The sequence below is a fragment of the Bison bison genome, unplaced genomic scaffold, assembly GCF_000754665.1.
Source record: "Bison bison bison isolate TAMUID 2011002044 unplaced genomic scaffold, Bison_UMD1.0 scf7180017864349, whole genome shotgun sequence".
In the NCBI taxonomy this organism is placed as follows: Eukaryota; Metazoa; Chordata; class Mammalia; order Artiodactyla; family Bovidae; genus Bison; species Bison bison.
Window position 1 is genome coordinate 5,458,274 of NW_011494921.1, and position 14,870 is coordinate 5,473,143.

Below are 14,870 nucleotides of genomic sequence, written 5' to 3' on the forward strand. Positions count from 1 at the left end.
GCTGCAGTCCATGGGGTCACTAGAGTCGGACACGACTGAGCAACTTCACTTTCACTTTTCACTTTCATGCATTGGAGAAGGAAATGGCAACCCACTCCAGTGTTCTTGCCTGGAGAATCCCAGGGACGGGAAGCCTGGTGGGCTGCAGTCCATGGGGTCGCTAGAGTCAGACACGACTGAAGGACTTAGCAGCAGCAGCAGCAGCCACGGCTCTGCTGTGTAGGATGGAACCTACCGTACGTGCTGGCTCATGCTAAATGACCGAGCATGTTATCCGCTTAATCCTCCAAGTAACCTGTCTGTTTTACAGACGAGGAGACTTAAGCCTGGAGAGATCAGGTAACCTGTGTAGTCATGAGGCAGTCTTGTGAACAGGAGTTTCCTCCTCAGGACAATTTTAGGTTTATACTTTGACCCTCAGTCCCCAAAGAATGGGGTCTTTGTTCAGAGCTGGCAATTTAATAGAGAAACATTGGGCGCCCAGGGACGTCTAGGGGCCGGGTTGGAGCTAGGAGGTGAGGGTCAGCGTCTGAGCTGGGCCTGGGACTGAGCTGACCTGGCCCCTTGCATTCACTGCGACGGCTGTGACGAGACCTGCCATCCACCGTTTTGGTCTTTGCATTGACAGCCAAGGTGAGAGTCTGCTGGCTGAACCAAGAGTCTACCTCAGAGGAAAATGAGAAGTACTTCAAACCCACTCTTACCTTTTGTTTTATGCAGGAAGCCGAGGACTGGAATATTGATGCTGAACATGGGGGGCCCAGAAACCATCGAAGAAGTCCAGGACTTCCTTCAGAGGCTCTTTCTGGACCAAGACCTCATGACGCTCCCCGTCCAAGAGTAAGATCCATGCGGACGCCTGTCCTTTATCCATTACCTGTGTGGTACATTTTGCCCTCCCTGGGTCTCATTTCTGTAGTTTCCAGAAGAAAAAGAAAATGGTTTTAGTGCATATTGGTTAGGGCTGGAGCAGCAGCAGCGTTTTTCTGTTGGCTATGAGAAAGCTATGATACTAGAAGAATTGCAGGGGAGAGAGAAAGCCAGTCAGTAAGGATTCCCCCTGAGCCCTTTCCTCCCCAGAGCTCTGGAAATCGCGGTGGTCTGGACACACTGCGGAAGGACCTTTAAAGATCTTTGGAGATACATTTGTGCCTGGTGCTTGACGACTGGCTGACACTCAGGGAAGCAATGAGTATGATTCGTTTGCGATGTAAAGGTGGAGTCTTGCTGTCCTTCTTCCCTTCTTTCTTTCTTCCCTTCTTCCTTCTCCCCTTTATCTTTGAAAAATCGTTTTATTTATTTTTGGCTGTGCTGGGTCTCTGTTGCTGCACAGGCTTTTCTTTAGTTGCGGCGAGCGTTTCCAGTTGCAGCGTGCAGGCTTCTCACTGCACTGGCTTCTCTGGTTGTGGAGCATGGGCTCCAGGGTCCCTGGGCTTCAGGAGTTGCAGCTCCCGGGCTCTAGGGCACAGGCTCAGAAGTTGTGGTGCACGGGCTTAGTTGCTCTGTGGCATGTGGGATTTTCCTGGCCTGGGGATTAAACCCGTGTCTCCTGCATTGGCAATGGAATTTACCACTAAACCACCAGGGCAGCCCTTTCCTTTTTCTTTAAAATAGAGTTTTTAAATAAAAAAAATTATGCATGCATATGATAAAAATGCCAACAATTAAAAAGTATTTACAGTAAAAAGTGGGTGTCTCTTTCCCCTTGGACTCTAGCCTTCCACTAACCCACCCCAGAGGTAAGTGCTCTTAGGTCCAGAAGTAGTCCATGGACATCCAAGTATACACACACACACACAATCCCCCCCTTTACACAAATGTGAATGGGCTCATGTATGTTATTTATTTGTCACTTTGCTACTTTTTGTTTGAAACTTAATAATGTTTCTTGGAGATTATTCCGTAACAGATGGTATAGATCTGGCTCATTCTGTTTCCATGGCTGTGTAGAACTGCACGGTGTGGGCATACCTTCATTTATTTAACCAGTGCCTCACTGGTGGACACTTGGACTGTGTTCAGTGTTCAGTGAACATGCTTGCCCATACGTCTTTGCTCACGTGAGCAAGTGCATTTTGGGATTAATGTGCGTTTTCTTGGATTAAGAGGGCTGTGCACTGCCAGATGTCTGGTTTGTCCCAGCTCTTGTAGGTGCAGGATCAAGAGTGGTTAAGTTAGGGGCTGGCACACAGCCGCAGGCTCTGCACGGGTGGTGGGCTCCTGCCACCAGAGCCGCTTGTGGGGCAGAGGAGGCTGCTCCTCGGGGACCAGCGGGTTCTCTATCTAGTCTGGGTCAAAAGAGCTGGCTGGTGTCCGTGACCTTGAGCTTCTGTTTCTAAAGGCTTGATTTATTAGGCTCTTCTTAAATTTTGCCTTTTTTTTGTTTTGTTTTAAATCGAGTAGAAAATGTTTCTGAGGTTGCTTAAGCTGGAATAAAATGATTTTGATGTTCAATGATTTAGTAAGCTGGGACCATTCATCGCCAAACGCCGAACCCCCAAAATTCAGGAGCAGTACCGCAGGATCGGAGGCGGATCGCCCATCAAGATGTGGACCTCCAAGCAGGGGGAAGGCATGGTGAAGCTGCTGGATGAGCTGTCCCCACACACAGGTAGGGCATTTCTCAACTCATGTCCCACTAGCCTTGTTCTTTCAAGGGGTAATTATGAAATTCACAACGTTATTGGATGCCAAATGCTGTTCTGGGTACCAGCAGCTCTCGATTTGCGGGGGTTCCTACATGATGGCCCGGCCACTGACCTCAGTTCTCTGGTGTTATAATTATCCTCTGTCCTCAGCTGTATAGCCTTTTCTACTACTTCCTTATGTTACAAATGGAAAACTAAGGTTTTGGAACATTAGCCTCAAAAGGAAGTTGGAGGTGTGTGCTGAACTGGATTATAAGGAAGAGGCTACCAACCGTGAAAAAAAAAGAGGCACAGATCATCGTCCTGAGAAGAAAGAAATCTTTGGGAAATCAGTTGAGGCTGCTGCTTCCCAGATGGTGCTAGTGGTAAAGAACCTGCCTGCCAATGCAGGAGATATAAGAGATGTGGGTTCGATCCCGGGTTGGGAAGATTCCCTGGAGGAGGGCATGGCAACCCACTCCAAAATTCTTGCCTGGAGAATCCCATGGACAGAGGAGCCTGGTGGGCTACAGTCCCATAGGGTCACAAAGAGTCATACACAACTGAGTGACTTAGTGACTTAGTCCTGTGTGGATGGCTAATTAGATCAGCCTTTAGAGCAGAGTCAGCAGCTGTCCCTGCAGCCGTGGTCTCTACGCAACTGTCAGCAACCGCTTCCAGCTCTTGGCAGCACCCTTGTGAGTCATTTAAGCGCCTCGTCGGGCATGGCACTAAAGAGGGTTGTGTCCATCTGGTGGCTGTTCTCTGAGAACCTCTAACACAAATTATAATGTACACAATGAAACATTAACTGCTCGAAGGAACTTGAGGTGCTGTATTTAATTGATCGCAGGACGCACCATTGTTTTTGCATAATGTGCATGCGTGCTAAGTCGCTTCAGTCGTGTCTAACTCTTTTTGACCCTATGGACTGTAGCCTGCCAGGCTCCTCTGTCCATGGGATTCACGAAGACATAAGACCTCTGCCAGTTAATTTTAAGACAGCGTCTGCTGTAGACCAATGCAAGGTGTTAAAAAATGTGCATCTTAGGACACATGAAACGAGTTCATTGCTGGCAATTTAGGGTTCAGGATCAGGACAGGAGTGAGACATAGTGGGAACCGTCGAGGAGAGAGGCCCGCTAGGCAGAACCGAAAGCATCTCATCGAGTATTGACTCGAGTTGCTCTTGGAACCCACAGGTTTGGATCACACGTGGGACAATGGGCTCTGGCCCTTGGCAGGGCTTCTCACTTGGAAAATTGTTCAGTTGTGCCTCTGACTATCCGCTTCGCTCGCTCCCTTCACTTGTGGCTGCAGGGCGCTGCTGACACGGTTCAGCCACATGTGACACAGTGTGTCTTTTAAATTGTCCGGTGAGGGAAACGTGACTGACCTCGCCTCACACCTGATAGAGAACACTCTCTCTAGTCATTAACAGTTTATCACAATACAAGGTTCAGCGTGAACCAGATCTGCAGCTGCCGTGCTGCCCTCAGTGGACAAAGGTGCTGAGAAGACACCATTTTCCTGTTGACATCTTGGCCCAGCGCCCGTCACCATAAAGGCCCTAGTGGAGTTGTCAGCCTTGGAAAAGGAATACCCATGCATCCTTCCTTGTCCCCTCTCTGTGGTGAGGCTGCTGGCTTGTCCAGGCCAGGCAGGCCAGCCGTGGCCTCCACCTCCCAGGGCGGCCTGGAAAAAGCCCCATAGAATGACCTGAATTTACCCCAGCGTCCCATTCCCTGATCATCAGTGTCCCAGACCCTGATGCGGGGAAAGATTGAAGGCAAACAGAGAAGGCGGCAGAGGATGAGATGGTTAGATAGCATCACCGACGCAATGGACATGAATTTGAGCAAACTCTGGGAGACAGTAGAGGACAGAGGAGCCTGGCGTGCTGCCGTCCATGGGTTCACAAGGAGTCAGACACGACGTAGCGACTGAACAGCAATAGTCTGCTCCCTGTCAGACACCTGGTGTTGACCCTAGGGCATGTCACCAGTCTCTGCAGCCTATACATGGGACTCTCTGATGTAGACAAGTTCAATTCTGCCTTTTTTCTGCGTGGTAGATGACCATCTCGTCCGCCAAGCAGGCCTGCTCTGGCGGCAGTGGGGGTGTTTAAGGAGGCCCATGACCACCCACACAGGCATTCATCAGTGGCCCAGCCAGTGCCCTTCCCTGGTTCATGCTGCTACTCAAAGTCGAAACACATGGCTTCTACTCACCAGAAGCTTCTAGTCTCGTGAGGCCTTGCTGCTACAGGCCAGTCTGCTTCAGGGGCCCAGAGGAAAATCTGCTGAAGGCTTACTGGAGCGATTCTCTACAAAACCAGTACGGCGGCTGACGAGGATGTTGCAAACAGCCTCAAGGATTGGCAGCTTCTTTGGGGGAACTTTGCATGAAAGACTAATAAGGTGATTACCAGGTGTGGGTCCGTGGCTCCCTCAGGGGCTCCCCCAGGTTACCTGGAAGTTTTTCATCCTGCTGGTCACACTTCGCTGGGTAGACCTGAAGCCTGCAGTGGGCCCCCAGCCGCCTCGGGACTGGCACGGGTTCCCTCCTGGCTGCTTTTCCTTCCTGCTTCCTGCTTCCTGTCTCGGCATCTCTTTCTCATTCCTCCTCCCGTCTTATAGTTTTTATCCTGTAAAATTATAAAGTTTATTTCAGAACTGTGTCTTATTTGTTTATGTATATTTGGAAAAGTTCTCTTTAGGCAAATAAGCAAACAAAAAATGTGATGATTACAACCAGATAAGAATGTTTCATATTCCCATTTGGGGGGCAAACAGTTGTTACTTGGTAGCCAGGATAGACAGTCTGAGACTTGCACAGGCTCTGCACAAAATTGAGTATTGACTAAATACAGTGCACTCCATGAGGTAATATAACTTGGAATCAGTTTCACAGAGTTAGACTGCACTGCGCTCATTTAAGGAAGACAGAAGGAATACAGATGAGAGATGTAGTCATTATAGTTCATGACAAGTCTAAATCTAAGATACATTTTTAGGGCTTCCCTGGTGGTCTAATGGTTAGAGATCCGCCTGCCAGTGCAGGGGACACGGGTTCTATTCCTGGTCCAGGAAGGTTCCACCTGCCTCGGAGCAGCCTAAGCCCAGGGCCCACAGCTTCTGAAGCCTGTGCACCTAGAGCCTGTGCTCCACATCAAAAGAAGCCGCTGCAATGAGAAGCTTGCTCAGGGCAGCTGGAGAGCAGCCTCCGCTCACCGCAGGCAGAGAAAGCCCATGTGCCGCAGCAAAGACCCAGCACAGCCAAAAATGACTGATCATACATGATCCTTTTTTAAAAAAAGGAATATAGCAAAACATATTTTACAAACGATATCTAGTTACATGCACTGTGCCTGCTGTCAGTGAAGCTCTTGAGTAAGTCTACTCAGTGGAAGATGAGTAGAAGACTTCTTTATTGGATGCGAAATGGGGTCATTTCAGGTGCAGCTGGCTTCCCCATTCCTGGTTGTGTGAGATCAGGCAGATGACTCCACTCGCTGAGCCCCATCTGGAAAATGGGGATGACAACACACTCCCACTCCTAGGATCACTGTGAACATTAAAATCAGATAATCCTGGAGGCATTAGCATGGTTACACAATAGAAATTCAGAAGATTTGATCTTTTCTTATTCACCATGATCGGCTACAAGTTAAAAAGCATCATAATAACTTCATGCCCTTCTCTCAAAGAGTCACGTACGAATCAGACGTTTGAACTATTGCCTATGATAGTTGAATTATCGCCCATCGCTAAATGAATGGAGAGGAGGTTAACACAGTTTTACCATTTAAAAAAATGGTTTTTCTGTTTGTTTCTTTTTTTTTTTACTTCTCTGTAGTTCTCACCAAAGAGTGTTCACTGGGCATCTGCTCTGAGGCTGGACGAGGCAGGGTCAGCAAGTCGTGTGTTGCGGGCTCGCTCTGGCTGGATGTGGTGCCCACCAGACGGGGCTCTGCTGGTTGACACCCTGGAGCCGCCTTCGTCTCCCCGCGGTAGCTGGGAGCCCTGTGAAGGCTTGCTGGCTCCTCAGGAGAGGCCCAGTGCCTTGTCGCTTTTTCTGAAACATGTTTTTGCGGGCCGTCTTGAACTGGACCGTTTGGAAGGCATTATCTGTTCTTTCCAGAGTATTTTTCTCTGTCTCACCTCCAGATATGGTCGCCGCCCTGCCTTTATCTGTGAGGGAGGCCTCCACCTCTCTGAGTCTGTAACATCTGAGAAACTCCCAGGCCCCGGGCCTTTAGGCTGCGGCTTTCAACTCCCGGCAGCGGAAAGAAAAACGCCAGAAGCTGGTTGACCCACAGCGTTTGGGGGATCTTGCTCTGTCAGTCTGATCGTTGTATTGTCTCAAAATAGATCAGAAAGCAAATTCCACTTCAGCCCCAGCTCAGAGCACCAAGAGCTCCTGAAAAACGGGCCTGATGATACCATGATCGTGGACGCGAACCATGTAATCTTTGAACAATCCGTCCAGCAGTTTGCTTACCAGGTTTTGTCCTCTGGAGGGTTTTAATGGCAGGCCACCATGCTTTATGCAAGAGACCAGAAAATCGGAGGCCTCGAAGGGACAGGCAGCTGAGAAAGGTTTCATCTGTGCCCCCTCCTTCCTCTTTTTGTAGTCACCACTGTAGATCACTGAATCAGACCATCCTTCCCACGCACAGACGGGCTCTCCCCTCTGTCGACACTCTGCCTCTGTTCTTGACAGCACAGTCCACTGATTCAGTCCCCTGGTCAATTTACTAAGGGATGCTTTATATATCTATATCCACCACACACATATAATATATAATACACATATGCACATACATAATACACATTTATACATATACGTAGGTTCCTGGTGGCTCAGAGGTTAAAGCGTCTGCCTGCAATGCGGGAGACCCAGGTTCAATCCCTGGATCGGGAAGATCCCCTGGAGAAGGAAATGGCAACCCACTCCAGTATTCTTCCCTGGAGAATCCCATGGACGGAGGAGTCTGGTAGGCTACAGTCCATGGGGTCGCAAAGAGTCAGACATGACTGAGCAACTTCACTTTCACTTTCATACATATACGTAATACGCGCATACGTATATAACACACATATAATACACATATACATATATAATATGCGCACACACATATAATACACACATATGCATATATATAAAATACACATTATATATTGAGACACACACACAATTAATGTATTATCTTTTTCTTCTCTTTAACTTAAATGTTTCTTGCGGCAATTTAGCATCATATTCTTAGCTGCAGCCCTGGCTGAGGCCTGGACAGTAAGATGACCTTGGTTTTACTAGACTTAATGTTTATGTCGTGTATTTTCAATTTCATCCCTGAGCATAAACTGGGTATAACCCTGTGAGAAGACAACTAAACACGATGCGTGGGTGCTCAGTCGTGTCTAACTCTTATGTCTGGCCCATGGACTGCAGCCCACCAGGCTCCTCTGTCCATGAGATTTCCCAGGCAAGAATACTGGAGGGAGTTGTGGTTTCCTTCTTCAGGGGATCTTCCCGATTCAGGAATAGAACTGGAGCCTTCCGGATGGTGGGTGGATTCTTTACCACTGAGCCACCTGGGAAGCCCTGGATAACTTTAGAAAGCTTCCAGTTTTATGATTTTATAAATGCCTAAAAAAATTGCTTGAGGAGCTTTTAAAATAATAAAGGAGGCAGAATTGGTGAAGTGATGGGAGCACAAAGACAGCCCCTGACTTGGGACATTTAGGAGCCAGAAGAATGATTTTATTATTAAGTTTTGTCCACTGCACTCAACATGTGAGGTCTTAGTTCCGTGACCGGGGATTGAACCCACACTCCCTACATTGGAAGCAGAGTCTTCATCACTGGATTGCCACAGCAGTCCCAGAAGAATGATTTTAAATCCCACTTAGTGCCTCCAACTTAAGCATTGTTGTTGGGATTGGTCTTGTTTTTCATGTAAGTGAGAAGAATCATTTCAGTCATTTGTTATCAATGCACTTTTATCGAGTATCCCAGAGCTTTCATGTAGACTAGGTGGTCTGGGGTCTGAGGGAACAGGACAAGGGGACTCAGGCGATGAGAAGGCTGGGGTGAAGGGGTGGGCGTGGACGGAGCGTAGGTTCTGGGGTGAAGAGACCACAGTGAATCTCATCTAGACCATCTGCTAGGTGTGCCTTTTGGTGGCTCATTAACCTTTAAGAGTCTGCTTCCTTATCTGAAAAACGGGGTTTAGAGAAGAAGAAAGCGCAGCATTCTGCCATGGTGCATGGTCCATAGAGGAGGTTATATTAAGAATAAATGCTAGTTCTTGACTCCTTGTTCTCGAGTCTCTCTTGTCTTGGCCGAGAGCAGAGAATAAGGCACAGAAGCTTGAGTTTTAAAAACCATGCGCTCCATGAAAGTATGTGTGTGATGGCGGGGGGTGGGGGGTGGGGGGGAGTTGATCACAGAAAAGAGTGGTGAAAAATGCACCTACCGGTGAAAGGCTGGAGAAGATCCAAGGAATATTCTAACCTTGCTCACATTATCAGCCTCAGGAAATCAGGTTAACTGTCCTTTGTTCTGGGCACTGCATTATGTTCGGAATCTATATCAAGATGAATACTTTCTCCTTCCCACACATGCTTCCTAACAGCCCCGCACAAATACTATATTGGATTCCGGTACGTCCACCCGTTAACAGAGGAAGCAATTGAAGAGATGGAGAGGGACGGCCTGGAGAGGGCGGTTGCTTTCACGCAGTACCCCCAGTACAGCTGCTCCACCACAGGTAAGCTGCCCGCTGCCGTGGGAGGGCGGCTCCGGCCCCGGTGAGAAGAACGGGAGGCCGGAGGGCAGGAGGAGAGGATGGATCTCTTTCGATTTGAATGGCAAATCCAGCCTGTCTGTGTTAAACGCCAGAGTTCAGGTCCGTCTATTTGAAATCTCATGGTTCATCTGTCCCTTGAGTTATTAGCCAGTGGACTGAGAATTACAAATGGTGGGTGAAAGGCAGCGGCTTCCACTGTCCAGTGCTTTAATGCATGTAGAATGGATCCGTAATGCACCTTAAGCCACTTTCTGTGTTTGTGTAATAAAGCTTTATTTTTATGGCTACGCCAGTATTCTTATTAATGCAGCAAAGGTGATAGATGTTTCCATTTTGCAAGCAGAGGTGTCCGTATAACATTGGAAATATGGAAATGTATTTTGGTTACGGGTTGGTTCCTGGTCAAACAAAGCCCAGTTTAGGGTTTCCTTTGCCAACTTCTCTCAGTGTTCTAGATTTGGGGAAGTATTACTAGGTGGTGTTTCCTAGATATTTAATTGGAGCTGGACGATAATGTTTTGCCAATCTCTGTATCATTTAGGTATAGGTAAATCGTCTAATGTCACTCACAATTAACGTCTGTTTGCATTCTTTTTCAAGGCTCTGGGGTCAGCACGTTTTTACTTCTAAATTGCTTTTGGACATTAGTGCATATTATTTCTATAACAGGAAGGAGAAAACAAAAGACTACTGAAAGAAATCTCGGAAGCCTGCTGTGTGCCTTAAATATTTATTCAGAGCCCCTGTGAAAGTGCCCAAGTTCTCAGACACCCTCAAGAGTTTGAATTGTGATTTCTTTTGGATATGTGTCTTATGACCTTTCTAAGCTATACTTTTTGCCTGGCTTTAAAAAATATATCTTACCATGTAAATGTCTGCTCTCAAAATTAAGCAAGAAGATGGTTATTTATGTGACAAAGGATTGACCAGCGTTGCATCTCACAGCTGGCTCTGCCTGTGTGTTTAAAACGTCAAGGTCTGTGCAGGTTTTCCCCAGGACATAAGGGAAGGCACAGCTTCACTGCAGAGATGTGAAGCCGTGTTCATTCTTGGAGGCCACTAGAGTGCCGTTTGTCTGTTGCTTTATTTAGACACATGTGGTGGCAGCGCCAGTATATTCGATGTATCAATCACTTTTTTTAATCAGGTGATTTTTTTTTTTTAGTTATGCTCTCCCCTTAATTACTACTTTAGGCAGTTCATTGAATGTTTCTGAGCGATCCAGAAGACCTCCTGTGGCTTCCAGAAGTCCTTTTGTATTGGCTTGACCACAAAGTTCCTTCAGGCACGGTGTTACAGAAAAATCCAAATGAACTTTCTGGCCAACCCGACCCATCGGACAATGAACATCCCCCTGTGAAATGCGGCTCGCGACGTGCAGATGGCGGTGACTGCTTCGTGATTTCTGGAGAGACGGGTTTTGAATCTGGGATGGACTCCGTTTGGATTTATCTGACTCATTGTATTCTGCTCAGAAAAACGGAACTCGATGTATTTTTTTTTTTTTGAAAATCGAGTCTTAGCCTGAGAGTACGTGTGATGTCAGTATGGCCTTGTGCTGGCAAGCGTTTTTTATCTGGAGACTTGACTGATGAACAGTTCTAGGAGAGAAACTAGTGGTGTCAGGAAGCACGGCCGTGTTTTGGAGCATTTGCCCCACGTGAAGATTGACCAGGAGGCCCCATGTTAGGGCTGGTTTCATAGGATTAGGGGTTGGCCCCAGTGCCAAATCCTCTAGGCCAGGAAAAAAATTGCCCTGGGTTGGCACCATCTGCTTTCCTTTCTTTAGTCTTTGAATTTTCATGTTAACCATCTCTTGCTTAGAAATACGAGTTTTGATAGATTACCTACAAGGATTTGGTACCCATTTAACTTATTCTAGGGAGTGAGGATAATTTAATAAAGCAGATAAAAATAGAGAATGAGCTTAGAAGCCTTAATAAGCTGTTATTCTTGTCAATGGGCCATTAAAAAGGATGATTATAAAGCTTTTATTATAGTGGAAAATATTCATCTCATGATGCTAAGTGAAAATGCCCTAAGTATTCAGGATACAGAAGTGCCCATGTACTGAAATTAATTTGTGAAACATCACAGCTATGGGGAAAATCACTGGAAAGCCCAGTTAGAATGAAACGACGATTGTGGTAGCGTGCTGGGGTCACACCTCGTTTCTTTTTCCTTTCTTTCCCACCCTGTAAATGGGGTTGATTCCCTTCATAACGGGGGAAAAATGTAACATGCTTTCTGTTGTAAGACTTGGTCCTTGCAAATAACGACTGCTTATATTTCATAAATCCACCACCACTGTGCTTCTCTAGAGAAGTGGCCTCACTAATCTTAGAAAGGTCGTTGAAATTGATTCTTTTTAGTGATCTGCATTTGCAGGGTAGTTAGATCTATATGCATTTTAGAGTATTGAAATGATTGTAATTAGACTGACTCAGTGCAGAAATTACCTGCTTTGAGCTTATAATTACTGCCTTTACTAGTCTGTTTTTTTACTTTCACCATAACCCACATGCACTAAGTAGCCCCTGTGTATTTCAGGCAGCAGCTTAAATGCCATTTACAGATACTACAATGAAGTGGGCAGGAAGCCCACCATGAAGTGGAGCACGATCGACAGGTGGCCCACGCACCCCCTCCTCATCCAGGTGAGCGACCACCGCCGGCTGCTGTCGCCCCGCTTCCGCCGTGGGCCAGGCTCTCGTCCCTGCCTGGTCTGTGGGTGTCCTTCCAAGCCTACTGTTCTCGTCCTTAAATTGTGTTCTGAGGAATTAAAAAAAAAAGGTATTTGAGTCTTGATTTATTATGCCAGGAGAAAAGAAATGTAAAGGTTAAAGGTTTAACTCTTCCTTTTCTTCAGATTAATAGTATTAGTTACAAACTATAGCAGAATTATGTTTTGAATTTTGTATTTCACAGTGACCAAAAGAACGTTAAAGAATATGCAAGGGAAAAGAATTAAGCAGGGTGTTTATCTAATCTCCATTCATAGATTGAATAACCGACTAATAGATTCTCTATTTTCTAAATCCATTAAAATATCAAGACCTAAAGGTTTTAAAGGGACTATATCTACGTGCTCTGAGACATAGAATAAATTTAACGCTTCAGTTGAGAAAGTGTCTATATTAGAAGTTTCATATTTCTCCTACGCAGTTTATATATGTAATATTTTTAGTAACAGATGCTTGGTTTTAAGAGAATCAGTTAAAAGCACAATTGCAAAGCTCTGAAATGCTGCTGTTATACACCTTCTCACCCTTTGACTACAGGACCGCTACTGGGCACTGTCCTCCATCATACACACACTGCTTGGTTCCGCTGGTGGAAGTTTTCTACCTTTGAGTTAGTTTCGGTAGAAGAAACACTAAGTGACGGGGAGCTCGTCTAGTTTGTGTTTCACTCCTCGGACGTTCTCGGCAAAGTGCCTGCTTCAGCGCTTTTTCTGCAGCCCGGCGGCACTTACATCTGTCACCACTAGGTGGTGGTGGACCTCGCGGAACGCTGGCCGGCTCGCCCCGAGCGGTCCGCGTCTTCCTTAGGCACGTAGGTGCTGTCAAGGGTTAACGCAGAGGCCGAAATTCAGTTTTAAGCGAGAAGTGGGAAGAAGGCGCCTTCTCTCAGGGGTGGGTGTCGTTTTGGTCCAGGTGCGGTGTCCCCACCGAGTTGGCTCTTTCCAGGGAGGCAGTTCCCGTCCAGACTGCCTGCAGCCCCAACCTGGCCTGCCTGTTCCGCTCGGAGGCCCGGGGTTGGAAACGAGGGGTGTCTCAGGTCAGCACTGCCATGTGGCAGCAGAGAAGCGGGGATCTGTGCAGCATCTGCCTGCCCTGATCGAGGCAGTAATTAGATTTGCATTAAAATTCAGTCCTTTGAAAAGGGGGGAAGCAGAAAGATGGAAAGGTCTCTTAACTGAGGAAGTCTTCCTTCATAAAATGAAAGGGAATTTTAGAGGCATTTATCCACCCTCCTTGATGGTGTGATTGAAACCTCTGAGAGCCGCCTGCCGCTTTCATTCTGCAGAGGGGCTGCGCCTGGAAAATACCGCAGATGGGTTTTAGATGATTTCAGGGCACTTCTGCTTGCCCACGGCTCCTCAGTGCTGACAACGGCTTAGAGTCTGCTATAAGCCGTAACAAATTGTGTCTCTACTTGCATGCAAGATGATAAAAAGAGAAATCCTACTAAAATCTGGAGGAAACAAAAATTTAGAGTTTATTAGTATTATGTGGATTACACAAGAAGGAGATTTGATATCTAGTGGAAATGGAAAAAAAAAAACCCAAACTAAACAACAAAAGCTGGAACTAAAAATCTTGTGGTTAATCTACATTTCTACTTATGATAAGTAGTAATTACTGAAAATAGTCCTTTTGCTTCTGTTATCTAACTGCTGGAATATTTAGAGTAAATGTATGTTGCAGGCTGTCTTTAAACTTTGCTCTGGGCCTCCTTATCTGGGCTTGTACAAATATAATCTTTTCTGAGCATCCTTAGTCTACTAACACTGAAAAGACCACCAGAAAATATTGTTTATGTTGGTGTTTAATCCTATCCCATTGACTCTGTAGGTAAATTATAAATTTTGAAAAGGGAGCGAACTCTCTAGGCACCATTTTGTGCCTTTGAGCATTAATTTATCAAAACCTGAGGGTTCTGAGAAAACTAATAATATTCCAATATTTGTTATGGAGTAATTGCTCATCCTGTCGTATTAAACACTGACGTATCAAAAATGCCAACAAGTGCAAATTTACATGGTTTTGGTAAACTGTCCTTTATAACTTTTTTTAATATTATGTTTAAAAACATTTTTATTTGGAAATAATTTCAAGCATACATAAAAGTTCCCAGAATAGTATATAAGGAACCCCCATCTCTTTATTTAGATTCCTGTGTTAAAATTTATCCCACTTTATCATTTGCATACCCTTTATGTTTGTGCATATGCGTGTCTATGTATACATAATTTTTTCCTGAACCTTTTGAGAATAAGATGTATATACATACACACACACAGACATATAAAACCACTCTTTACACCTAAACAGTGTATTCTTTTCCATTGCAATGATACAGTATTCAACTTCAGCAAACTTCATATTGACACTGAAATCTGTCCAACCTGCGTTCATACTCCAGTGTTGTCAGTTCACCCGTTCATGTCCTTTGTAGCCCTTTGCTTTATAAGTTGAATGACAGCATGATTAAAGAGAGAGATGAAAGGAAGCCTCCTCAGGTCTGGTATTTCAGCACCTACTGATGTGACTCTGGACGTGCCGGCCACGGAAGGGGCTTGGCTGGTCTGGTGGACAGAGATGTGGAGGAGCGGGAGCTGCCTTCTGGCCCAGGTTCTGCAGATGGGACCCGACGGGCCCCCCAGTCAGCCACGTCTCTCCTCTGTGAATTGAACGAGAGTGGTG

At 46.1% G+C, this 14,870-nt stretch overlaps 1 protein-coding gene across 1 annotated transcript in view; it reads left to right on the forward strand.

The window, feature by feature from the left end:
• Positions 1 to 14,870, forward strand: part of FECH (ferrochelatase) — a 38,465-nt gene that overhangs the window by 14,030 nt on the left and 9,565 nt on the right. Inside the window, exons 4-7 of the mRNA XM_010854766.1 lie at positions 721 to 840; positions 2,463 to 2,611; positions 9,268 to 9,402; positions 11,992 to 12,098. Of these exons, the coding sequence (XP_010853068.1) occupies positions 721 to 840; positions 2,463 to 2,611; positions 9,268 to 9,402; positions 11,992 to 12,098 (511 nt within the window). The remainder of the gene's footprint in view (positions 1 to 720; positions 841 to 2,462; positions 2,612 to 9,267; positions 9,403 to 11,991; positions 12,099 to 14,870) is intronic.